Genomic DNA, 22,355 nt, shown 5'->3' with positions numbered 1-22,355 from the left:
AACCCCCCGGGGGGCCCCCGTCACCCCCAGCCCTCCCCGGGGGGGTCTCCAGCACCCAAACTGGGGGTCTCCGATCCCCGAGCCCCCCGGGGGGGTTCCCCCACTGACGTCAGTCCCTTGCAGGGGGGGCAGCCTCCCCTCCCCGGGGGGGTCCCGGGGGTGTCACTGCTTCCCAAACCTCCCCTGGGAGGGTCCCGGGGGGCTCCCAACGCAACCCCCCCGGCCCGGGGGTGTGTCGGGGGTCCCGCTGCGCCCGGCCCGTCCCGGGGGGGTCCCGGGGGGGTCGCAGCCCCCACTAACGTGTGTCTCTTGCAGCGGGCGCATCCACTACCGGGACATGTACAGTTTGTTGCGCGTGATCTCCCCCCCCCTGGGGCTGGGCAAGAAATGCCCCCATAGGGTGGCCTGCAAGGTTCGCCCCCCCGCGCCCCCCCCGGGGCTGGAATGCGCTTCCCGGCGCCGTATATACATATACAGCCAGTATATTTATATACATCCCCCGCGCCCCCCGGGCCCCGCCCGGCCCCGGCATGGAGCCCCCCACCCTGACCCCCCCGGCTTCCCGCGGCCCCCCCGGCATGGGGCACCCGACCCCCCCACCCCGCACCCCCGCGGGAGGCGCCGAGACGGGGAAATTCTGCTTCGCCTTGGTTTGGGTTTCGTCCTTCTTCTTTTCGTCATCGTTTGGTGTTGAGTTTGTTTTTAACCGTTCGATTCGCTTTGATTATTATTTAATTATTTATCGTTTAATCATCTCTGTTATTTAATTATTTTTTCTTATTAAATCATTTAAATTATTTATTATTTTGTTTTTTTCATTATTTAGTTTTCATTATTAAATTAATTTTTATTGTTTAATTATTTTTGTTACTGTGGTTTTTAATTATCTTTATTCTTTTTATTCTGCTTATTCTTCTTATTCTCCTTATTCTGTTTATTCATTTTCTTCTTCTTCTCTTTACCCTTTTCACTGCCTAATTATTTTTAATCCTTAATTAATGTCATTATTGTCGTCATTTTTATTAATTCTTGTTGGTTTTGTTAATATTTCATTATTTTTTATCAGCTCCGGTTGTAAAAATGTCTGTTACATTATTTTTATTAAATTAATTGTATTACGTTATTTTATTTTCCTATTTTTATTCCTTTTCATGGTTCAATAGATTTTTATTATTTTATTATTTACATTTCCATTACTTTTTATAATTTTCCGGTTTATCACTGCACATTATTCTGATGCTTTTATCATTTTTATTTTTGATTATTTTTTGCTATTTTATCTTTACTTATTGTTTTTATTATTCCTTGTTTTAGTGCCTTTTTTGCTTTTAACAATAAAAATAATAAAAAGTAAATATAACAACGTAGAAATAAAACATAAAATGATAAAAAGTAAAAATAATAACAATAAAAATCATTATTTTTATTGTCGTTATTATTGTTACTTTTTATTATTTTCATCTTTTATGCTTGTTATTTTTACCTTTTATTATTTTTATTTACTATATTACCGTTATTATTTCTCTTCCAATTATTTTTTAATTTTTACATTTTAATTTTTTCCTTTTAAATTTTTTCTTATTTTTAATTCCCTCTATTTTTATTATTTTTGCCATTCACTTATTTTATTCTCTTTCCTGCTTTCACCTTTTATTAATTTTTTTTTCATTTTTCTTTGCATTCATCCCATTTCCCCCCTACTTTTCCCTTTTCCTCCCTTTTATTTTCCCCATTTCCACCTCCACCTCTTTTTACTCTTCACAACTCCCATCGCCTTTCTCATTTTTAGCTTTTATCATTTTGGCTACTTCGATTTTTATTTTTTAATTTTTTTATTTTTTTTTAATCTCCCCCCCATTTTCACACATCTTTTTTTTTTTTTTTTTTTTCCCCTTCCCTCCTAGAATTTCTTCTCCTTCGGTGTCCCCCCCGGCCCGGTGTAACCCCCCCCCGGTGTGTCCCCCCCCCTCTCTCGCCCCCAGGGGCCGCCTGACCCTCGCCGACATGTACGAAATGCTGCGGCACATGTCGCCGCCGCTGGGGCTGGGCACCAGCTGCCCCCCCCGCGTGGCCTATAAGGTAGAATAACCCCCCCGGGGGTGCCCCCCCGCCCCGGCCCCCCCCGGCCGCATTTTGGGGGGGTTTGGGGGGAATTTGGGGTTTTTTTTTTTGGTTTTTTTTTTTTGGTGGTGTTTTTTTTTTCCCTCCTGCGGCCGCCGGCCCCTGCTGAGCCCCCCCCCGGACGGGCTGGGTAAGATGCGCCCCCCGCCCCCCCGGGGACCCCTTCCCGCACCCCAAAGGGGTTTTGGGGTCCCCCTGGGGCTCAGCTGGACCCCAAAAAGATCCCCCACAGCCCCTATTTGGGGTCCACCAAAGATCTCCTTTTGGGGTCTTCTCAAAGGGCTTAATGAGACCCCCCAGCCCCGATTTGGGGTCCCACAGAGTTCTCCTTTTGGGATCCTCCATAAGGCTCAGTAAACGCCCAGAGTCCCCATTTGGGGTTCCCCACCAAAGGGTTCAATCAGCCCCCACAGGAGCCCCTCTTTGGGGTCCCTCAAAAGCCCCTAACTGAGGTCCCCACAAAGGACTCCGCAAAGCCCCCAAGACCCTGTCTAGGGTCCCCCGAAATGCCCTAATTGGGGTTTCCTCAAAGGGCTCAACCAGTCCCTAGTCAGGATCCCCCAGAGATCTCCTTTTGGGATTCTCTTTAGGGCTCAACCAGCCCCCTTAGAGCCCCGATTTGGGGTCTCCCAAAACCCCCTATTTGGGGTCCCCCATGATGCTCAACCAGCCCCCCCAGAACCCCAATTTGGGGTCTCCCCGAGGCTCCGCCCCCCATATCGGGGATCCCCTGCGGGCCTCCCCCAGAGCACCCCGTTTTTGAGGACCCCCCTCTCCCAGCCCCCCCTCCATCCCGCAGTGAGCCCCCCCGACTGCTGCACGGCCCCCCCACCCCAGCCACGGGGCCTCCGGAGCTGCATCGTGGGGTGGGGGGGTCCTGCATTGTGGGGGGGTCGGGCATGGGGGGGTCCGTGCCTCAGTTTCCCCCTGGCATCGCTCGCTCCCACCCTCTGCTCTGCACCCCCGGGGCTGCATGGGGGGGTGGGGGGGCCGCTCTTTCTGGGGGGGGCACCGGGATGGGGGGGAAGTGGGGCTGAGGCCTGGCAAACTCATCGCTCCCCCCCCAGCACGTTTGACCCCCCCCCCCCACCCTGAGGATGCCGGTTTGCACCCCCCAAAAAACTCCGGAATGGGACTGGGAATGAACCCCCTCCTCCCGCTGCATGAGCCGCATGCGCCGCCCCCCCCCAAAGATTTTGGGGGTCTTGCTTGGCCGTGCCCCCCCCCATGGGAATTCCGAGGGGAGAAGGCGGGAGGCCGGGGAGGGGCGGGGGGTTTGGGAGGGTCGTGCCTCAGTTTCCCCGCCCGCTGCGCGGGGGGGCCCCCGCCTTCTCACCAGCTCCCCCCCTCCGGGATGGGGGGTTCGGGGGTGCCGGCTGACCCCCCCCAATTGGGGACCTCCCCGCAGCGGCTGCTCCGCATGGACCTGCCGGTGGCCGACGACAACACGGTGCACTTCAACTCCACCCTGATGGCCCTGATCCGCACCGCGCTGGACATCAAGATCGCCAAAGGCAGGGGGCGACGGGGGACACTGGGGGACAAGGGGGAACACTGGGGGACACGGGGGACACTGGGGGACACGGGGGACACTGGGGGACAAGGGGGACACCGGGACGTGGGTGATGTGGGCAGCACAGGGGGATGTGGGGACATGGGGGAGCACGGGGACTTGGGAGGATACGGTGGGATATGGGAACATGGGGGCACAAGGGTCCCCGAGAGGTTGGGCAGGGCAGGGGGTCCCCGAGGACGCCCAGAGCCACCCGTGTCACCCGCGTGTCCCCGCAGGCGGGGCCGACAAGCAGCAGATGGACGCGGAGCTGCGCAAGGAGATGATCGCGATTTGGCCCAACCTGTCCCCCAAAAACCTGGACCTGCTTGTCACCCCGCACAAGTGTAAGGGGCAGCCCCATCCCCGTCCCCGCGCTGTCCCCGCGGTGTCCCTGCTGTCCCCGCTGACCCGTGTCCCCGCAGCCACCGACCTGACGGTGGGGAAGATCTACGCGGCCATGATGATCATGGAGTATTACCGGCAGAGCAAGGCCAAGAAGCTGCAAGCCATGCGCGAGGAGCAGGTGGGACACCGGCAGTGACCCCCGAGGTCCCCTGCCTGTCACCCCGCACAGTCTCTGTCCCGTCCCCACAGCCCCCAAGGGCTCCAGCCCAGCCGCGTCCCCTCCTCTGCCACCTCCGGTGTCCCCATCCCAATCTTGTCCCTTTGCCAAGTCCCTCCTGTGTTCCCATCCCATCCTTGTTTGCCCATTCCGTGTCCCCATCCCCTCCCTGACCATCCCAGCGCTGTCCCTTCCCCGTTTCCCGGTGTCGCCGTGTCCAGCCGCCCGTGTCCCCGCAGAATCGGACGCCGCTGATGTTCCAGCGCATGGAGCCGCCATCTCCCACCCAGGAGGGGCCGCCGGGGCCGGACGCGGCGCCCGCGGGGGAGCCGTAAGTGCCACCACGTGTCCCCGGTGTCCCCCGCGGGGTCGCGGGAGGGCTCTGAGCGCCGCTGTCCCCCAGGGCCGCACGGGACGGCGACATGAAGGAGAGCCAGTCCTGGGTCACCCAGCGCGCCCAGGAGATGTTCCAGAGGACAGGCACCTGGAGCCCCGAGCGGGGACACCCCGACGACGTCCCCAACAGCCGTCCCAACTCCCAGGTGAGCGGCTGTGCCCCGCGGGGACTGCTGGACGCGCTGCACCCCACGTGTCTCGAGTCCCTGTGTCCCCAGGCGTCCCCTGAGCCCCATGTCCCCCAACTCCACGTCCCCCGCGGTGCCCCGGGCGGCTGTGCCCCCGCGCCGTGCCTCAATTTCTCCGATGCCGCAGCTGGTGGAGATGCGGGAGATGCCCAAGGATGGCCACTCGGACAGTGACTACCTGCCCATGGAGGGGCACGGCCGCGCCGCCTCCATGCCCCGCCTGCCCGCCGACACCCAGGTGAGGGGACAGCCCCGAGTGCCACCCGCTGTGTGTCCCCAGGGACACCAGGGACTGTCCCCAGGCTGGCGGCATCCCCCCATCGCCCCCTCGCAGCTTTAATGGTGGGGAGGGGGTGGCTTTGGGGGGTCGTGACACGTGCGGTGTCACCTGGCAGTGTCCTGTGTCCCCCCAGTGGCTGCAGTGCTGGGCTGGGAGTCTCGAGGGGGGCATGAGCATGGCAGCAGGGGGCTTTTGGGGGGCAGACGCGCGGGGTGGCCCTGTGGTCACTGATCCCCGCTTGGGGACACTCGGCTCCAGGGCAGAGTCAAGGCTGTTCTGGCCCAAATCGGGGGTCCGGGAGCCCCCCACCCTCGCTGCCGCCGGTTTTGGGGGTGTCAGCATGTCCGGCTTGGGGACAGGGACGGGGACAGGGACGCTCTGGCTGCTCTGCTCATTGCTGCTGCTCCCCTGGCCGCTGCTTGGCTGCTCCGCCCCCCCTGCCCGCCCCCCCCCCCGCGCCCCCCGGACCCCCGGTCCGGTTCACAGCGGTCTCTGTCTCTCCTCCGGCTCCGCGGGCACCGCCTGGGCCGGCTCTGGCAGCGGAGGAAGGTCCGACCCCGAGGCAATAACCTCAGTGTAGGTACCGCGGGGCCCCCGAGCCCCCCCGCCAGAGCCCCCCCGCCCTTCGGACCCTCCCCCGGACCCCCACAGCCTCCCTCGGACACCCCCGGACCCCTACAGCCACCCCCAGAGCCCCACAGACTTCCCTGGACCCCCACACTCCCCCCAGACCTCCCCCCCGACGCCCCCCGGACCCCCACAGCCACTCCCTTCCAAGCCCTCCCTGGTCGCCCACGGCCCTTCCGACTGTCCCCTGTCCCTGTGTGTCCCCCACACCTTGTCCCCTCCGTGTCTCACCCCCTGCACCACCTCCGGACACGTCAGCGAGGAGCAGCGCCCCTGTCCCTCTGTCTCTTTGTCCCCAACCTCTGTCCCCACACCCTGTTCCCCTGTGTCCCCCGATCCCGCTCAGGAGTTCCCGGCAGCAGCAGCTCAGTGCTTAGAGCAGTGGGAGGGGGGATCTGTCCCGGGGGGCGCCCCAGGGCCGTGAGGACACTGTGACAGTGGGGACACGATGACTACGGGGACACAGTGACAATAGGGGCACGGTGACAACAGGGAACATTGTGTCCCTCTTAACCTAGCGACACGGAGTGTGGCGGGTCGGCACCACCGAGGGGGAAGTGGGGGGGGGGGGTGGGGACAGATGCGGTGGCTGTGGGGACAGCGGGTGGGCCGGGGACAGCTCTGGAGGGGACAGCTCTGGAGGGGACAGCGGTCAGATGCCGTGTCCGGAGCAGGGATGGGGAAAGGAAGGTGAGGAGGGAGGGATGGATGGACAAGGGGTGGATGGCAGCGATCTGGAGCAGCAGCCGAACCTCCGAAGGGCTCCGGGCTCACAGGTGACCCCGCCCTGAACCCCCTCAGAGCCCCCTGGCCATCGCCCCCGATACTCCTCCCCTTTGGAGTCCCCCAGTCCCCCCGCCCAGGTGACTCCCCGAGCCCCCCGGCTCAGATGTCCCTCCCGGAGCCCCCCCATCCCGGTGACGCCCCCGGCCCGTGTCCCGCAGACCATCGCGGACACGAGCCCCATGAAGCGCTCGGCGTCGCTGCTGGGTCACTCCCGCGCCCGCGGCGTCCGCCTGGACGATTTCTCGCTGGAGCGCGTCCCCCCCGCCGAGGACGGCCAGCGCCACCACCCCCGCCGGGGCCACCGCGGCCACCGCACCTCCGAGCGCTCCCTCAGCCGCTACACCGACGGCGACACAGGTGCGACCCCGACGTGACCCCCAATCCCGGCACCTGCGGGTCCCCTGCCTGGGGACATCCCCTCGCGCGTGAGTCTCGGCGCGTCCCCGCCCCGCCCTGGATGTCCTCAAGGCCACCCGTGCCTGATGCCGGTGTGACTTTTTCTCCTGGCCCGGTTGTGCCCAGGGCTGCTGGCTCTTCTCCGGCCACTGATGTCCCCTGGGTCACCCTTTCTCCTGTCCCCCAAGTCCACTGGGCCACCCCAACTCCTGCCCCCGGGTCACCAGCTCCTGTCGCCCACACCCCCTGGGTCCCTCGATGTCCCCCGGGCCACCCGCCGCATCCCCCCTGACCCCGCCGTGTCCCCCCCAGGGCTGGGCACGGACCTGAGCGTCACCACGCAGTCGGGGGACGCCCCCGGCAAGGAGCGGGACCCCGAGCGGGGGCGGCCCAAGGACCGCCGGCACCGGCACCACCACCACCACCACCACCACCACCACCACGGGGGGGGCGCGGGGGGGGAGCGCGACCGCTGCGTCCCCCCGCCCGAGCGCCACGACTACGGGCGGCCCCGCTCCCGGGACCGCCGCTGGTCCCGCTCCCCCAGCGAGGGCCGGGAACACGCGGCCCCGCGCCAGGTGGGTGCCCCCCTCCGCTCCCCCCCCCTCCGCCTCTAGGACCCCCCCCGCCATGGGGGGGACAAGGGCTGCACCCCCGGTGTCTTCAACCAAAGACCCCCCCGTCCCGCAGGGCGACCCCGCCCGCGGGTGCTGCTCAGGCTGGAGGGGGCTGTGGGACCCCCCCGTCCCGAGGGTCTGCCTGGGTGAGCTGGGGGGTCCCAGCGCCCCCCATCCCGCCCGTTCTGCCTGCCCCAGTTTGGTACTGGTGGCATCCCAGTTACACCAGCAGAGCCCCATCAGCGCTCCACTTGGGGGGTCCAGCCCCCTCACCTCGGGGGGTCCAGTGCCCACCTGGGCGGTCCAGCCCTCACCTGGGGGGTCCAGCCCCCTCCCCTGTGTCCAGCCAACCCTCCCTGGGGGCCCAGCCCCCCCCAGGAGGGGCAGCACCCAGTGGGAGGGCGGTGGGGTGGGAGGACCCCCCTGCAGGATCTGGGGGGTGGCGGGGGGGGGGCGGCGGCGACGCTTCGACCCCTCCGGACGCGCCCCCTCCCCTCCCTGCTCTCGGCCCCTCCTCCGCCCCCCCTGCCCGCACAGAGCCCACCTCGCTTGGCCCCCCCGGCCCCCCCGGCTGCTTGGGGGGGCCCTGCCTTGATTCACCTCTCTGTTTCCCCATCGCTGTGCTTTGGCTGCGCTGTCACGGCGAGGGGTGGCCCAGGTAAGCGGCTCGGGGCCCCCCAACATCTGCTACGGCCCCCCCAGGCTCCGGCCACCCTGGAAAGTTTGGAATGAAGCTGCCCCCCCTCCAGCCCCCCAGACACCACCCCCAAATCCGGCTGTGACCCCACGAGGTGCCGCTTTGCCACCCTGGGATGTTTTGGGGTACCTCCCACATCTCCCCCAGACCAAAAGTGAGGTGCAGGGACCCCCGAGCCCTGTTTCGGGGTGCATCTCTGAATCAGGGGTGTCAACCTTTCCAGTTGGGCTTGGTCTCCCCCATAGTCCGGAGGGGGGGCAGAGCCTGTGCTGAGGTTTGGGGGAGCACAGACCACCTCCAGCCCTGACACTAGAGGGGTACACGGCTCCCCACCCACCCTGAGATGGGTTTGGGGTCCTCAGCACCTCCATTCGGAGAGCACGGCCCACCCCCCAGAGGTCTGAATTGGGGGGTGACAGTCCCCAGCACCTCCCAGCCTGGCATCAGTGGCTCCCGTGCAGGGCGGTCCCCACCGGGGCCACACGGAAGCCCCCAAACCGGGATCCCCTCACCTAATAATTTGGGTTCACCCCCACGCCGCTCCCCTCATGATGGGAGGGGCTGTAAGGCTCCCCAGGACCCCCAGATTTGGGGTACAACGTCCCCCCCCGGGGCTGACTCTTCCAAACTTCTCCAGCCTCCGCTTCCCCCATCCCCCCCTGCTGACCCCTCCCTCCCCCCTCCCCCGAGCTTTGCCTTGCGAGTGCTTTGGGGGGACCCTGCGCCCCCGCTTCGCCCGGACCCCCTCAGCCCCCCCGCATCCCCCTGCACCTCCCCCGCCGCCGCCGCCTCCCCCCGCCCGCGACCCTCGTGTCACTTCTGTCCCTTCCGCTCTCTCGTTCGTCCCCCCCGTGTCTGCATGGCGCGTGGCTGTGTCCCCCCCGCGGCTGCGACACCCGCGGGTCCCCATTTCCCATTCCTCCCCCAGTGTCCGTGTCCCCATCTCCCCCCCCTCGTGTCCGGTTGTCCTCGCACCCCTGTCCGTGTCCTCCCCGCGTCCCCCGTGTCCATTCCCCGTCCCGTGCCCCCGTCGCCACCCCAGCCGCGTGTCCCTTCCCCGCCGCGTCCGTGCCGCCCGTGCCCCCCCCGCCGCCACCCCGTGTCGCTGTCGCTGCAGGGCAGCAGCTCGGTCAGCGGCAGCCCGGTGCTCTCCACGTCGGGGACCAGCACCCCCCGCCGCGCCCGCCGCCAGCTCCCGCCGACCCCCGCCACGCCGCGGCCCCACGTCTCGTACTCGCCCGCCGCCCGCCGCCCCCCGCCCGCCGCGCCGCCCCCCGCCCGCGGCCCCCGCCGCCCGCCGCCGCCCGCCGACCCCCGCCCCGCCGCCCGTCCCGCCGCCCGCTGGCCCGAGCCCCCCCGCGGGCCCCCCCGCGACGGGGAGCCTCCGCCGCCGCTCGACGGACGCGGCCCCCGCGCCCCCCGCGGCACCGGCACTCCCGGCGGGGCGGGCCCGTCGCCCCCCCGGCCCGCCCGGCGGCTGCCGAACGGCTACTACCCGGGCCACGGCGCCGGGAAGGGGCGGCCAGGCCTCCGCGACCCCTACAGCGAGACGGACGATGACTGCTGCTAGCGGCGCCTCCCACGACGTGTCGCGACAAGGCACGCACGTACCCGACATATCGCGACAGGGCGCACACCGTGTCGCGGCGAGGGGGGTGGATGTCGCCACCCACTCCGCACCCCCCCTCGCCCGCTCCCGGGGCTATGGATGAGTTTTATCATCTGGAGGAGCCGCCACCGCCGCCGGGGGGGCGGCCCCGGGGACCCCCCGAACCTCCCCACGCCCGGGGGGAGCCCCCGGCCGGGAGGAGCCGCCGGGGCGGGAGCGGAGCCCGGGAGGCTCCGGGACGGGCCCCGGGCCCCGGCACCGGGAACAGGCACCGGGAACGGGCACCGGCCCCCCCCGCCCGAGGCACGGAGGCGGCGGAACCGGGGCCGCCGCCATTGCATGAACCGAGTTACCGAAACCAGAAATAAAAGATCAAAGACAAAAAAAAGGCAAAAAAAAGAAAAAAAAAACCCAAACCCGAAAACTCCCAAACCAGAACCATTAAAAAAAAAGGAATTTTGGATCGAGACGGTCTCGCTCCTTCCCGGGATCGGGGTGGGGGGCACCGGGGAGGGGGGACACAGGCAGCCACGCGGGTCCGAGGCGGCCCCTATCCCCCCGTTACACCCCGGTAACCGCGCGCCGCCCCCTCCGCCCCACCCGCGTGGAGCTTCCCGGAACCGGGGGGGTTTCCCGGGGGTCTCCCCACCCCCGCGGCAGGTGCCGGATATTCCCCTCCCTTCCCGCCCCCGTGCCTCGGTCGGGGCGGAAACTGAGGCAGGAAAAGGCGGGGAGGCCCAGCGGCCCAAATTCCCCCCTCCGCTTCGGACCGAAACCCCTCGACCCGTCAGAGGATCCACCGGACACCCCTAAACCCCCTGTGCGCCCCCCAAGCCCAGCTGGGGTCACAGGGAGACAGCGACCTCCCCCAAAATCCACCCGAGGCAGCAGCTGCACAAAACCCACTTTTATTTAATTAACAAAATAATAATTAAGCACAGTTAAGAGTTGAGGGGGGCGCAGGGCCAGCCTGGAGCCCCCCCAAGCTCGATGGTCACCGGGAGGGGGACAGTGCCCCACCGGGAGCCCCGAGAGTCCGCATGTCTCCGTTCAGTTCCATCAGGGCGGCCCCCGCACCAGTTCGGGGCTCCCCTGTCCACTTCCGTGTGTCCCACCGGGGTCTCCGTCCAGTTCGGGGCCCCTGTCCACTTCCGCGTGTCCCGGAGGGGTTCCCGTACCCGTCTGGGGAGTCCCCGTCCCAGGTCCGCGTGGCCCGGGGAGTTCCAGGACCAGTTCCGCGTGTCCGGGGGATCCCCGTTAAGTTCCGTGTGTCCGGGGGGATCCCCGTTAAGTTCTGTGTGTCCGGGGGGATCCCCGTTAAGTTCTGTGTGTCCGGGGGTCACCGGCGGGCTCAGCACGCCCCGACGGCGCGCACCAGGAAACCGAAGGCGGCTGCCGGCGGCCCCGAGCAGCGCCCGGGCGGCCCCGGAGGCAGCGGCGGCGCCTCCGCCTCCAGCCGCGCCCGTTTGCTCGGTACCGGCCCCCGCCCCGGCCCCGCCGAGCCGCTGCTGCGCCGCTTCCGCCCTGCCCGGGGGGCTCCGGGGGACCGGGGAGCGGCGGGGGCAGCGCTCGGGGGGTCCCGGTCCCGGTCCGCGGGGTCCGGGGTCCGTGGGGCCAGGCGGTCCCCGGTTGGGGCGCTCGGGGGGTCCTCGGTCGGTGGGCTGGGGGGACAGCTCCGGTCCCATTCACTGCGGGGGGCTCCGACCGGTCGGTTCGGGGGTTCCCCGCTCCAGTCCCTCAGGGGGTTCCCCGGTGGGCATTTCTGGTCGGTGCGGGGGTCCCCGGTCGGTCGGTTCGGCTGTTCCCCGGTCGGTCGGTTCGGCTGTTCCCCGGTCGGGCGGTTCGGCTGGGCGTTGCGGGGGTCCCCGGTCGGGTCGCTCGGGGGGTCTCCCCGTCCGGGGGTCGCTCCGCACGCGGTGTCCCCGGCAAGCGGCGGCCCCGGCAGGGTCTCGGCGGCGGCGCGGGCGCTCAGGTAGCGGTGGCGGGCGGCGCGGACGAGCAGCGAGAGCTGCAGGCTCCGGTGCAGGCGGAGGCCGCCCCGCCGCAGGCGGCACCGGTACAGCTTCCACACCGACACGGTCAGCAGCCGCTGCGCCTCCTCCATGGCGGCCCCGGCCCGAGTGCGCCCGGCCGGCCCCGCCGCGCCTCTTGTACCGCCCCGGCCCCCCCGCCGCCCCCCCGCCACCGCATCCGGCCCCGCGGCGGCGCTCGGACCGCCCTGTCCCCCCCCGCTGCATCCGGCCCCGGGGCGCCTCAGCGCGTCTCGGTGGCGCCGGGGACGGAAATGGCCCGGGGGGGGCTGTGTCCAGCCGGGGGGGGCCTGGAAGTCCCTGTGGACTGTGGGGGGTCTGTAGCCCCATGGACTGGGGGTCTCTGTGCCCACCCATAGATTACTGGGGTCCCTGTGCCCCCCCGGGATGAGGTTCCCTGTGCCCCCCCGTGGTTTTAGGGGGTCCGTGAGCTCCTCGGCATGGGCTGGGGGGGTCCTGTGCCCCCCCTGAGTGAGGGGGGGTCTCTAATTCTCCCCTCCCCGAGCTGGGGGTCCCTCGTGGGTTGGGGATACCCCGTGCGCCCCGCCATGTCCTGGGGGGTCCCTGTGCCCCGCCATGTCCTGGGGGGGTCCCTGTGCCCCGCCATGTCCTGGGGGGTCCCTGTGCCCGCCATGTCCTGGGGGGTCCCTGTGCCACCCCCGTGCCCCCCCAAGTGACCCGGGGATCCCCAGCCCCGCCCCCGCCGCTTCCATGCCCATATAAGGGAAGGTGACGCCGCGGGAAGGGAAGGGGGCGTGGCCGCGCGCGGGGGTGGGAGGAGCCACTTCCGCTTGCCCATATAAGGGCAGGAGGGGGCGGGGCCAGCCCCGCGCGACCCCCCGGCCCTGCACGACCCCCCCCATCATTTCCCACCCCCCCGGGGCGTCTCTGGGGGTCGCAGGCCGCGGCTGTTACAAACTCTGTGTTTATTTTCACTATTCACACGCTCCCTCGCGCCCAACAGCAGTTCATGTGCAACCTCCAGCGTCGGGGGGCTCGGGGGGGCTCCGGGGGGGTCCCGGGGGTTCTGGTGGGTCTGGGGGGGCTCCAGAAGGGCCCCTGGGGGTGTCCGGGAGGAGGGGGGGGTCTTGGCACTTCATTACACAGGACAGACACTGGGGGGGTCCCGGGGGGTCCCCAGGGGCGGGGGAAGCGCAAGCACGGGGGGGTCCATGCTGCCGAGCCGCCGCCGCGCCCCCCCCTTCTGTACAGCAAAGAGGAGAGGAAGGGGCAACAAACGGCTGGACCCCGCTTTTTGGGGGGGGGGATCGGAAAGGGGGACAGCAGGGACAAACCCCACCCCCCCCGGGGGCTGAGACCGGCAGAAGTCGTTGGAAAAAGGGGAAACTGAGGCACGGGGAGGGGGCAGGAGAAGGGGGAACCCAGGCGGGGGGGATTTGCAGGGGTCCCTGTGCCCCCACCCTGGGCGGGGGGGGCTGGGGGGGCAGCGGAGACGCAGTGGGAGCCCGGGGGAGGGGCGGGTAAGGCACTTGACCGAACGTCAGGAGACCTGGGGGGGCAGTGGGGACACCTGGGGACACCCCCGGGTCCCCCAGGCTGAGCGGGATGGGGGGGCTCTTCGAGACCCCCCCCTCCCAGCCTGAGTGGGGCAGCAGGGGTTGTCACCAAAGTGTGCCTCAGTTTCCCCTCTGGAGTGAAGCCGGAGCAAAGCCCTGGGGAGGGGCGCCCCGTGTCCCCCACCCCCTCTGGGCCTCCCCCCCCCGCAGAGCTGGGACCCCAACCTGAACACCCCCAGGGTGTCCCTGTGCCCCCCAAGGACAAACCCCAGTGTAGGGGGCCAGTGAGGGGTGAGGGGGACTCCCCCAGTCTGGCCCCCCCCGGCTCCTTTGGGGTGGTCCTGGCTCCAAGGCGGGGGGGGGGACACAGCCAGGTGACACCCCCTTTGTGCAGGGACACACACACACCTGGGGACACACATGGACAGGTGACCTGGGGGGCACCCGGGGACACTCTGGCCCTGGGGGGGGACACGGCGGGGTTGGGGACACATGCTGGGGGTGCCAAGGGGGCTGCCCAGAGCAGTGGGGGTCCCTGGGGGGGACACGGGACAGGGGGGACACGGGGGAGGCTGGAGGGGCTGCCCAGGGCGACAGGGGTCCCTGGGGTGGGGGGGACACGGGACGGGGGGGACACGGGGGGGACACACATGCGGGTGCCTGCAGAGACGGTGGCCCTGGAGGGGACAGGGGGCACACGGGGGGGCCCTGGGGAGGGGACACGGGACCCCAAGAGCCCAAGCCGAGCCCCCCCTGCGGCCCCCTCTGAACACTGGGGGGGGCAGCTGCGCTTGTGCCGAGTCGCTGCCGCCCCCCCCAAACCCCAAATCCCAGGGAGGGGGACAGGATCCCCCAGGGGGTCAGTCTGGGGGGAGTCCCCACCCCATGGGGGGTCCCTGCCCCTGGGGATGCCCGTCTCAGGGGGGTCCCTAAACCTCACGGGTCCCTCGCTGGTGGGACCCTCCCCACGGGGGTTCCCTGTCCCACGGTGGGGGGGGCGCTGCCCCTGGGGGGGTCCCTACGCCCTCACCGGCGGGTGGCCCTGTCTGGGGGGTCCCTATCCCTGGGGGCGTGGCCGCACCCGGGGGGTCCCCTGCTTCAGGGCCGAGTCCCCACCCCCTCCCCAGCGCAGCCTCCCCTCCGGACGGGGGGCCCCGGGGGGGCTCGGGGGTCACTGCAGCCCCTCCCCTGCCGGCCCCCCCTCGGGCTCGGGCCCCCCCGCCTCGAAGGGGGGCTCGGGGCCCATGATGTCGGGCTCCAGCTTGCCGGTGTCGTTGATGAAGGAGGTGTAGGAGTCGCCCTCGGCCATGAGCAGCTTCAGCTTGGGGATCCAGCTCTTGCGCACGACGCGCCGCGCGTTGGTGCACATGTCGGCCGCGATGGCGTTCATCTCGCTCTCCTTGAAGTTGGGCGCGAAGTTCTGGCAGTAAACTGGGGGGGCACACGGGGACAGGGTCAGGGGGGGCCGGGGAGCCCTGGGGGGCCACGGGGAGAGGGTGCGTGAGAAACTGAGGGTGGGGTGGGTGGGTGCAGTCGGTGCTCCCCTGTCAGAGCCCCCGTTCCCTGGCCCCCCCAGCCCCTGTGCCCCCCACTCACACTTGACCGCGTGCAGCACTCGGCTGTCCAGCGGCTTCCGGCTGGGATCGTTGGTGGACGAGCGGATCCCGGTCCCGCAGCTGTTGGCCAGCGTGTTCCTGGGGGAAGGGGGGGCAAAAACCAGGCTGAACCCCCTGCAAAAACCCTCCAGGACCCCAATTTGGGTAGGGGGGCCCCCAGGGCTGCTCACCGGTCGAAGAAGGAGGCGAGCAGGCGGCGCAGCAGCACCTTGTGCCGCGTGCCTGCGCTGACGTGGCAGTTCATGAGCTGCGCCCGCGTGATGTACACGTTGGTGCCTGGGGAGGGGGTGCGGGGGGGTCAGCGGGGCTGGGGGCACCCCAGGACCCCGCAGGGACCTCCCCGTTCCCCATCCCAGTACCGGTGACGAGCTCCAGCTTCTCAGCAGGGTCGCCCTCGTCGTAGAGCTTGGGGTGGCAGCGGTTGCCGATCTGGGTGACGAGCTCGGCCGGCAGCGACGCCAGGTCCTGGCGCAGGCGGGCGCGGGCCCGGGGCTCCGGGGGGGGCTGCTCGGGCAGGGCCTCCACCTTCTCTGCGGCTGGGGGGCACGGGGGGTCACCGGGGGGCACACGGACCCCATGGGGAGGGGCTGGTCAAACTCTCTGGGGGGTCATGGGGGGTCCCTGGAGCCACCCCCAGGGGGTCACAGGGGACAAAGAGGGAGGGGACACCACTGTGGTGGTGAGGAGAGTCCCATCCTGAAACTTGGGGTGTCTCTGGGTGAGCCCTCGGGGGTGACACAGGGAGGGGGGGGGACACGGAGCCCCACCAGGCCACGCCCACATATTCTGACCACTCCCCCAATGGGGCGGGGCCTCGTGTGACCACACCCCCAGGGCCACACACCTGTCCCCAAAGCCCCCACAGCCGCGCCCACCCCCGGAGCGGGCAGGGCTCACCTGCGGGCCCCACGTTCATCATGCTGTACATGGTGTACATGTTGCAGATCTGCCGGTACTGCTCGTCCGAGCCTTCCTCGCCAGCGTCCTCCTCCTCGTCCTCCTCGTTGTGGAAGGAGCCGGGGCTGTCACTGGTGTAGGCGCTGGACGTTCCCCCGGGGCTGGTCTGGTCAGCGGCCGTGCCGGGCGCCGGGGTGGGCGCGGGGGCCGGGGCGGCGGCGGCGGCGCCGGGGGGCTGCGGGGGGCGCGGCGCCGCCTCCGAGAATTTGGCCATTTTGCGGCTGCCGTTGCCGCCGGCGTCCTTGGGGGCTCCGTCCCACAGGCGCTTGACCACGAAGGTGCACTGGACGCCGTCGGGCTCGCCCTGCTCCGTCTTGACCCGCGACACCAGCGGCAGCGCGGCCGCCCAGCCCTGCGCCGCCGAGGTCTGGGCCACCGGGCTCTGCGGCTCCGAGCCCGGCGTGTCGTCGCCGTGCAGCCCCTGCGAGTCGCAGCTGGGCGAGCTGACCTTGAGGAAGAACTCGGTGCCCTTCTCCATGATCTCCTGGATCTGCAGGAAGCCGGCCGTGTACATGAGCAGGAACTGGTCGCCCACGTTCATGCTGAGGCGGCCGGTGTAGCAGAAGCTGAGGATCTGCTGGAAGGACTGGGGCTGCACGGCCGCCGGCAGCTCCACCACGGCGCTCTTGGAGCTGTGGAACAGGTCTCGGAAGTAGGAGCTGCTGGCGGCCAGCACGGCCCGGTGGGCCTTGAAGGCGTGGCCCTTGACCACCACGGACACGTCGCAGAAGAGCCCCTGCAGCCGCTGCTCGTTCAGGCACTCCAGGATGCTGTTCCCGAAGTTGGGGATCTCCATCTGCAGCGTCTGCGCCATGGCGGGGGCCGGGGGGGGCCTGCGGGGTGGGGGACATGTGGGGACACGGACACAAGGAACGGGGCAGGGACACGGGGGACAAGGAGGTGACAGAGCAGAGCAGGGACACAGCGAGGGACAGAGAAGAGGGACAGGACACGGGGGGCACCAGGAAGGATGGGGACAGAGGAAGGACAGAAGTCAAACAAAGCCCCCAGTCCGGGGTCACTCCAAATCCCCCCTCCAATTCCCCCAGAACAGAGAGGGTCCCTAAGGCCAGGGTGGCTCTGAGGGGTCCCCAGCCTGGGACATAGGGGGTTAGGCTAAACCTGGGACCCCCGGGGTGTGCAGGACAAGGGGGAGCCCACATTTGGGGGGGACACAGGGAGATTCCCCCATTTTGGGGAGAAAGGAAGTCCCCAGCCTGGCCTGGGGGGGAGATGGGAGACCTTCAAGCTCTCAGAGAGGGGATGTGATGGATCGCCCAGTCCGGGGAGCCCCAAATTCCGGGGAGGGGTCGTTAAATCCCGCAGCTGGGGTCGGGGAGGGGAGCAGAGGGACCCCAAAACACGGGGGGTCACCAAAGGGGACCCCACTCCCCGGCCTGGGGACAGAGAAGACCCCCAGTCTCCAGGGAGGGATGGAGGGGGAACCCCCGAACCCTCAGAGGTGACAACGGGGGGATCCCAAATTTTGGGGAGGGTCGTTAAACCCCCAGCCCGGGCATGGCTGCAACAGGGGGACCCCAAACCCCGCAGGGGGGGTACAGACACAGCAGCGCCCCCGTTACCGGGAGGGAAGGAGCGGCATCCCGGGGGAACCGGGGGATCCCCGGCGCGGGGGGGGCGGGAGGCGCCGCAGGCCCGGGGGAACGGGCGGCGGGGGGGGTGGCGGACCGGGCCCGGCGGGGGGAGGAAGCGGCGCCGGGGGGCCGGTCCGGGGGGGCGGGGGGCGGGTGTGGGGCGGGGCCGGGGGGTCCCCGCCTTACCGGGGGCCGGGGGCGCTGCGCTGGGGCCGCGGCCGCTCCCGGAGCCGCTCCCGGTGCCGCCGCGCTCAGCGGCCATTCATTGTGCGGCAGGCGCGACCAGCCGAGCGCCGAGCGCGCCGCCCGCGCCTGCGCGACCAGCCGAGCGCCGAATCATCCACCGCCCGGTGCCCGCGCCGAGCCGTGGGGGTGACGCGGAAACGCGCGGGGAACGCGCAGAACACGCGCGGGCTCCTGACCGACCGCGGCCCGCGGGTGCGGTGCGGCGGGATCGGCTCCTGCCGGCGCTGCCGGGAGGCACCCCGCGGGATCGCGGTGCGGCGGGGGTTTCAGACCCTGCGCGGCCGCCGGCGGCACGTGACCGCCCAACATGGCGGCGCCGGCGTGAGGGAGGCGCGCGGGATGCGCGGGGCGGCGCGCGCGGGTGAGCGCGGGGACGTGAGGGACAAGGGGGACAAGGGGGACACCGGGGCGGAACCGGGCGGGATGCGGTTTAGCCCTCCCGGCCTCGCCCCGCGCCACGTGCTGCTGTCACCCCCCGGTCCCGTTTTGGGCCCTCCGGTCCCTCACTGGGGTTCCGTGCTTCCCTCTCCATCCCGAGGGGGATTTCGTCCCCTCCCGTTCCCCGCCTCTTCCTCCCTTTTTCCTGGGGCTCTCCTCCCCTTTTCCCGCCCTCCCGCCGAGCCCAAACCGCCCCGTTTTCCCCCAGAACCGCTCCGGTGCGGCCTGCCCCTCCGGTGACCTCCCGTCCCCACAGCTGCCGCCCTCAGGACCCTCTGCAGAGCCCCGCCGGTACTCAGCACCATGGACGGAGCTTCCCCCAACGGCTCCGCCGCCGCCGCGGGCTCGGCCGCACCCCCGGAGGGCTCGGCGGGACCCCCCGGGAGCGAGGGGAGCCCCCCCGGGAGCGGCGAGACGCTCATCACGGAGGGCCAGGCCACCATCGTGTTCCCCAGCGCCAACGAGGTGTTCTACAACCCCGTGCAGGGCTTCAACCGCGACCTCACGTGAGCCGTGGGGCTCGGGAGGGCTCTGGGATGAACCTGGGGGGTCTCGGATGCCCTGCAGGGGTTTTGGGGTGTCACCCCCGCCCCAGGGTGTGCCTGACGCCCCCCTGTCCCCTCCCAGCTGCGCCGTCCTGACGGAATTCGCACGACTCCAGCTGCGCCCCAAAGGAATTCGGGGTACGGTGGCTTCTGGGGGTCTCCCCACCATCCCTGGGGGTCTCCCCACCATCCCCGGGGGTCTCCAGCCCCCTCCTCCCCCCGCGGACCCCATTTTTGGGGTCCCCAGGGCTCTCTCTCAGCCCCCTCTTCTTTCCCAGTTGTCCTTCCAGGGGAGGAAGAGCTGGGGGGGAGCCCCTCGGAGCCCCCCGAGGCTGGGGATCACCCCAATCCCTCCCCCGAGGCTGGGGACCCCCCAACAGCCCCCGAGACCCCACGGACAGCGCGGCCAGGAGAGGCCTGTGAGGTGTGGAGGGGATTTGGGGGTCTGAGGATGGTCCTGGGGCTCCCCAAATTCCTCCCTGGGGACATGGGGGTGCTGTGGGGAGGGGGAAGATTTTGGGGGGTCCTGCAGAGAGCAGGAGGAGCAATAAGGGTGCAGAGAGGGGGGTCTTGGCACCCCCACGCCTCAACAAGGGGCTATGGGGGGGGAGTTGGGTGTACAACGTGGGGGTCCCACCCCCCAAATTCCCCCCTCAGACCCCCTCTGTGCCCCCCAGGGGGGTCTGCGGGTGCTGGAGGCTCTGGCGGCCTCAGGACTGCGCTCCATCCGCTTCGCCCGCGAGGTGCCAGGGCTCGGGGCCATCGTGGCCAGCGACTGCTCCCCGCGGGCAGCCGCGCTCATGGCCCGGAATGTGGCCAGGAACGGCGTTGGGGACCTCGTCACCCCCCGCCTGGCCGACGCCAGGTAACCCCTGAACCCCAAATCCCGCTGGGAAGGGAGGCAAATCCCCCCTGGTGGTTTCTCGGGGTTTGGGGCTGTGCTGGGAGCCCCAAAGTGTCCTCATGGGAGTTAAGGACCTGAAGCCTCCTGCTTCACTTTGGGATCTCAGGGGGCTTTGGGGGCAGCGAGGGAGTCCTGGGGGGCTGTGGGTCCCCGTGGGCGCTGCGGTGACCCCGTGACCCCCCGTGTCCCCCAGGATGTTGATGTACCAAAGCAAAGCCGAGCGAGAGCCGTTTGATGTCATCGACCTTGACCCCTACGGGAGCCCCGCGCCCTTCCTGGACGCAGCCGTGCAGGCTGTGAGCGAGGGGGGTGAGTGAGGAGGGGGCTTTGGGGACCCCCCGACCCCCCCCGGGCCCCCCTGACCCCCCTGAATCCCCAGGGCTGCTGTGCGTGACCTGCACGGACATGGGGGTGATGGCCGGGAACAGCGCCGAGACCTGCTACAGCAAATACGGCGCCGTGTCCCTTAAGGGCAAGTTCTGCCACGAGATGGTCAGTGCTGGGGGGTCCCCCTGCCCCGGGGGGGGCTCGAGGGGGTGTCCCACGTCCCCGTGTCCCCCCTGTCCCCTCCCAGGCCCTGCGGATCATCCTGCACAGCCTTGATCTCCGTGCCAACTGCTACCAGCGCTTTGTGGTGCCGCTGCTCTCGGTCAGCGCCGACTTCTACGTGCGCGTCTTTGTCAGGGTCTTCACGGGCCAGGCCAAGGTCAAGGCCTCGGCCAGGTGAGGCAGGGGGCTCCTGGGGGACTTTGGGGGGTCTCTGTGCCCCCCAGACCCGGCCTGACCCTGTTTCCCACAGCAAACAGGCGCTGGTGTTCCACTGCGTGGGCTGCGGCTCCCACCACCTGCAGCGCCTGGGCAGGGTCACGAGCCACGGCAGCGGGTATGGCCCCCTAAACATGATTTTGGGGTTCCTTGAGACCCTTTGTGGGTCCCCATGACCCTTTTGGGGGCTGTGACCACATTTCCTCCCCTCAGGTTCAAGTACAGTGCAGCCACAGGGCCACCCGTGGGTCGCACCTGTGAGTTCTGCCAGCAGACGCACCAGGTGTGTGCAGGTGCCCCCTCCCTGCCCCGGCACCCCCAATTCGGGCCCTGAACCCCCTTCTTCCCCCTCTCAAGGTGGGGGGTCCGGTGTGGGCCGAGCCCCTGCATGACCCCACGTTCGTGGGGGAGATCCTGGCGGCGCTGGAGAGGAGCCCCGGGCGCTTCCCGACGGAGCCACGGCTGCGGGGGATGCTCAGCGTCATCGCCGAGGTGACAGGGGGACACCCCGGGGTGCGGGGACACCGCGAATGTGGGGCTGAGGGTGACTGTGGGGTCTCTGGGGCAGGAGCTGAGCGATGTGCCCCTGTACTACACCCTGGATGGGTTGAGCAGCACCATCCGCAGCAACACCCCGCCCATGCTGCAGCTCAGGTAGGGACCCCAGACCCGACAGGGGACCCCAAACCTGACAGGGGACCCCAAATCCCCTAAGGCTTAGGCCCTGCTGTCCCCTACACCCCTGCTGTCCCCCAGGTCGGCCCTGCTGCACGCAGGGTTCCGGGTCTCGCTGTCCCACGCCTGCCGCAATGCCGTGAAGACTGACGCTCCCCCGGCTGTGCTCTGGGACATCATGCGCTGCTGGGTGAGGAGGGGGCTCTGGGACCCCTCCCCGAGCTCGGGGCTGGCTGAATCCCCCTTGCCCACCACCTTTTCCCACTTTTCTCACTGTTTTCCCAGGCCAAGCTGCACCCGGTGAAGCGGGAACGGCTCCTGGACTCCAGCCCGGCCGCTCGGATCCTCGCCGTGGAGCCCACGTAGGACCCCCAGGGTGGGCTGGGGAGAGTCCAGACCCCCCAAACCCCCTGATCCCCCCTTTTTCCCCCTCCCAGGCTCCAGGCTTCCTTCGCCCTCCACGAGGATGCCAATCCCAGCTCCCGGAAGCGCGGCTTGAAGCGATTCCCTGAGAACCCCGAGGCCTTTTGGGGTCCCAAGGCCAGAGCCAAGGCAGGGTGAGGTCTGGGGGGAGGCTGCTTTGGGGGTCCAGATTCCCAAATGGGACAACTCCCCCGTTTTTTTGCCCAGAGTTGGGGACAAACCCTCCTAGAACAGAAGGAATTAATCCCTTGCTCTGCCCTTTTTGGGGGCAGATCCCCCTCTCCCTGCCCCTTTCCCAGGGGGATCCCCAACTCCCTCTCCCCTTCCTGGGGGTCTCTGGCTCATTCCCGGCCCCTCCAGGGGGGGAATCTCCCCGTCGCTGCAGGAGAAGCGGGAGAGGCTCCAGAACAAGCGGACGCAGCGCCCGGACGGCACTGAGCTCAAACAGTTCCCCTGCAAACGCTTCAAGGAGGTGCGAGGGGACCCCGAAATATGGGGGAGGGTCCCTAAAATATGGGGAGGGTCCCTAAAATACCGGGGGGGAGTCAGGAAACAAAGGGAGGAAGGTCTGGGATAAAAGAGCAGTGGGCAGTTGGGAATAAAAATGGGGTTGGGACAAAGAGGGGGTGGCTGGGAATATGGGGAGGGGGTCTGGGAATATGGGGGGTCTGTGGACACAGACTGGGGGTCTCAGGGCAGGTCTCAGCCCCCCTTTGTCCCCCCACAGGGCACCTGTTCCCGAGGTGACCAGTGCTGCTACTCCCATGAGCCCCCCCCGGCCACCCCCCATTAAACCATGTCTGACAAAAC

At 68.1% G+C, this 22,355-nt stretch overlaps 4 protein-coding genes across 11 annotated transcripts in view; 2 read left to right on the top strand and 2 right to left on the bottom strand.

The window, feature by feature from the left end:
* The window catches only part of CACNA1A (calcium voltage-gated channel subunit alpha1 A), a 29,224-nt gene extending 18,923 nt beyond the window's left edge, over positions 1–10,301 (top strand). For 2 of the 4 annotated variants that reach the window (XM_085046019.1, XM_085046015.1), the window contains exons 37-47: positions 316–412; positions 3,530–3,635; positions 3,913–4,020; positions 4,099–4,199; positions 4,478–4,569; positions 4,642–4,780; positions 4,950–5,060; positions 5,643–5,678; positions 6,674–6,872; positions 7,224–7,489; positions 9,343–10,301. In XM_085046019.1, the coding sequence (XP_084902145.1) occupies positions 316–412; positions 3,530–3,635; positions 3,913–4,020; positions 4,099–4,199; positions 4,478–4,569; positions 4,642–4,780; positions 4,950–5,060; positions 5,643–5,678; positions 6,674–6,872; positions 7,224–7,489; positions 9,343–9,795 (1,708 nt within the window). In that variant the 3' untranslated portion in view covers positions 9,796–10,301. Of the gene's footprint in view, positions 1–315; positions 803–1,982; positions 2,080–3,529; positions 3,636–3,912; positions 4,021–4,098; positions 4,200–4,477; positions 4,570–4,641; positions 4,781–4,949; positions 5,061–5,642; positions 5,679–6,673; positions 6,873–7,223; positions 7,490–9,342 lie in introns of those variants that run through there. The other 2 variants (XM_085046016.1, XM_085046018.1) reach the window with 2 other exon arrangements.
* Positions 10,302–10,726: 425 nt separating this feature from the next.
* Positions 10,727–11,985, bottom strand: IER2 (immediate early response 2). Its single transcript, XM_085046075.1, has one exon. The coding sequence runs from the start codon at positions 11,936–11,938 to the stop codon at positions 11,186–11,188; it is 753 nt and encodes a 250-aa protein (XP_084902201.1). The 5' UTR covers positions 11,939–11,985; the 3' UTR covers positions 10,727–11,185.
* Positions 11,986–12,773: 788 nt separating this feature from the next.
* NACC1 (nucleus accumbens associated 1) lies at positions 12,774–17,898 on the bottom strand. The gene is made up of 6 exons (XM_085045923.1): positions 17,736–17,898; positions 15,895–16,787; positions 15,357–15,533; positions 15,168–15,273; positions 14,978–15,075; positions 12,774–14,812 (listed from the first exon to the last, which is right to left on the bottom strand). The coding sequence occupies exons 2-6, from the start codon at positions 16,766–16,768 to the stop codon at positions 14,553–14,555; spliced, it is 1,515 nt and encodes a 504-aa protein (XP_084902049.1). The 5' UTR covers positions 16,769–16,787; positions 17,736–17,898; the 3' UTR covers positions 12,774–14,552.
* Positions 17,899–17,901: 3 nt separating this feature from the next.
* On the top strand, positions 17,902–22,354 carry TRMT1 (tRNA methyltransferase 1). Of its 5 annotated transcripts, none has more exons than XM_085045920.1 (17): positions 17,902–17,987; positions 18,503–18,739; positions 18,861–18,916; positions 19,057–19,202; positions 19,456–19,643; positions 19,876–19,991; positions 20,062–20,174; positions 20,257–20,405; positions 20,482–20,565; positions 20,661–20,730; positions 20,805–20,939; positions 21,016–21,101; positions 21,204–21,312; positions 21,408–21,484; positions 21,560–21,679; positions 21,906–22,017; positions 22,273–22,354. In XM_085045920.1, exons 2-17 carry the CDS (start codon positions 18,537–18,539, stop codon positions 22,336–22,338), a joined length of 1,830 nt encoding a protein of 609 aa, XP_084902046.1. In that variant the 5' UTR covers positions 17,902–17,987; positions 18,503–18,536; the 3' UTR covers positions 22,339–22,354. The 5 variants fall into 5 exon arrangements, with proteins under 5 accessions (XP_084902046.1, XP_084902047.1, XP_084902043.1 ...); XM_085045921.1 differs by lacking the exon at positions 17,902–17,987 and adding an exon at positions 17,998–18,156 and having other exon boundaries at positions 18,490–18,739; positions 21,560–21,674; XM_085045917.1 differs by lacking the exon at positions 17,902–17,987 and adding an exon at positions 17,998–18,156 and having other exon boundaries at positions 18,490–18,739.
* The last annotated feature ends 1 nt before the right edge of the window (position 22,355 follows it).

The sequence above is a fragment of the Lichenostomus cassidix genome, unplaced genomic scaffold, assembly GCF_008360975.1.
Source record: "Lichenostomus cassidix isolate B80296 unplaced genomic scaffold, HeHo_3.0 HiC_scaffold_39, whole genome shotgun sequence".
Taxonomy (NCBI): domain Eukaryota; kingdom Metazoa; phylum Chordata; class Aves; order Passeriformes; family Meliphagidae; genus Lichenostomus; species Lichenostomus cassidix.
This window is presented reverse-complemented; position numbering and strand designations above follow the sequence as displayed.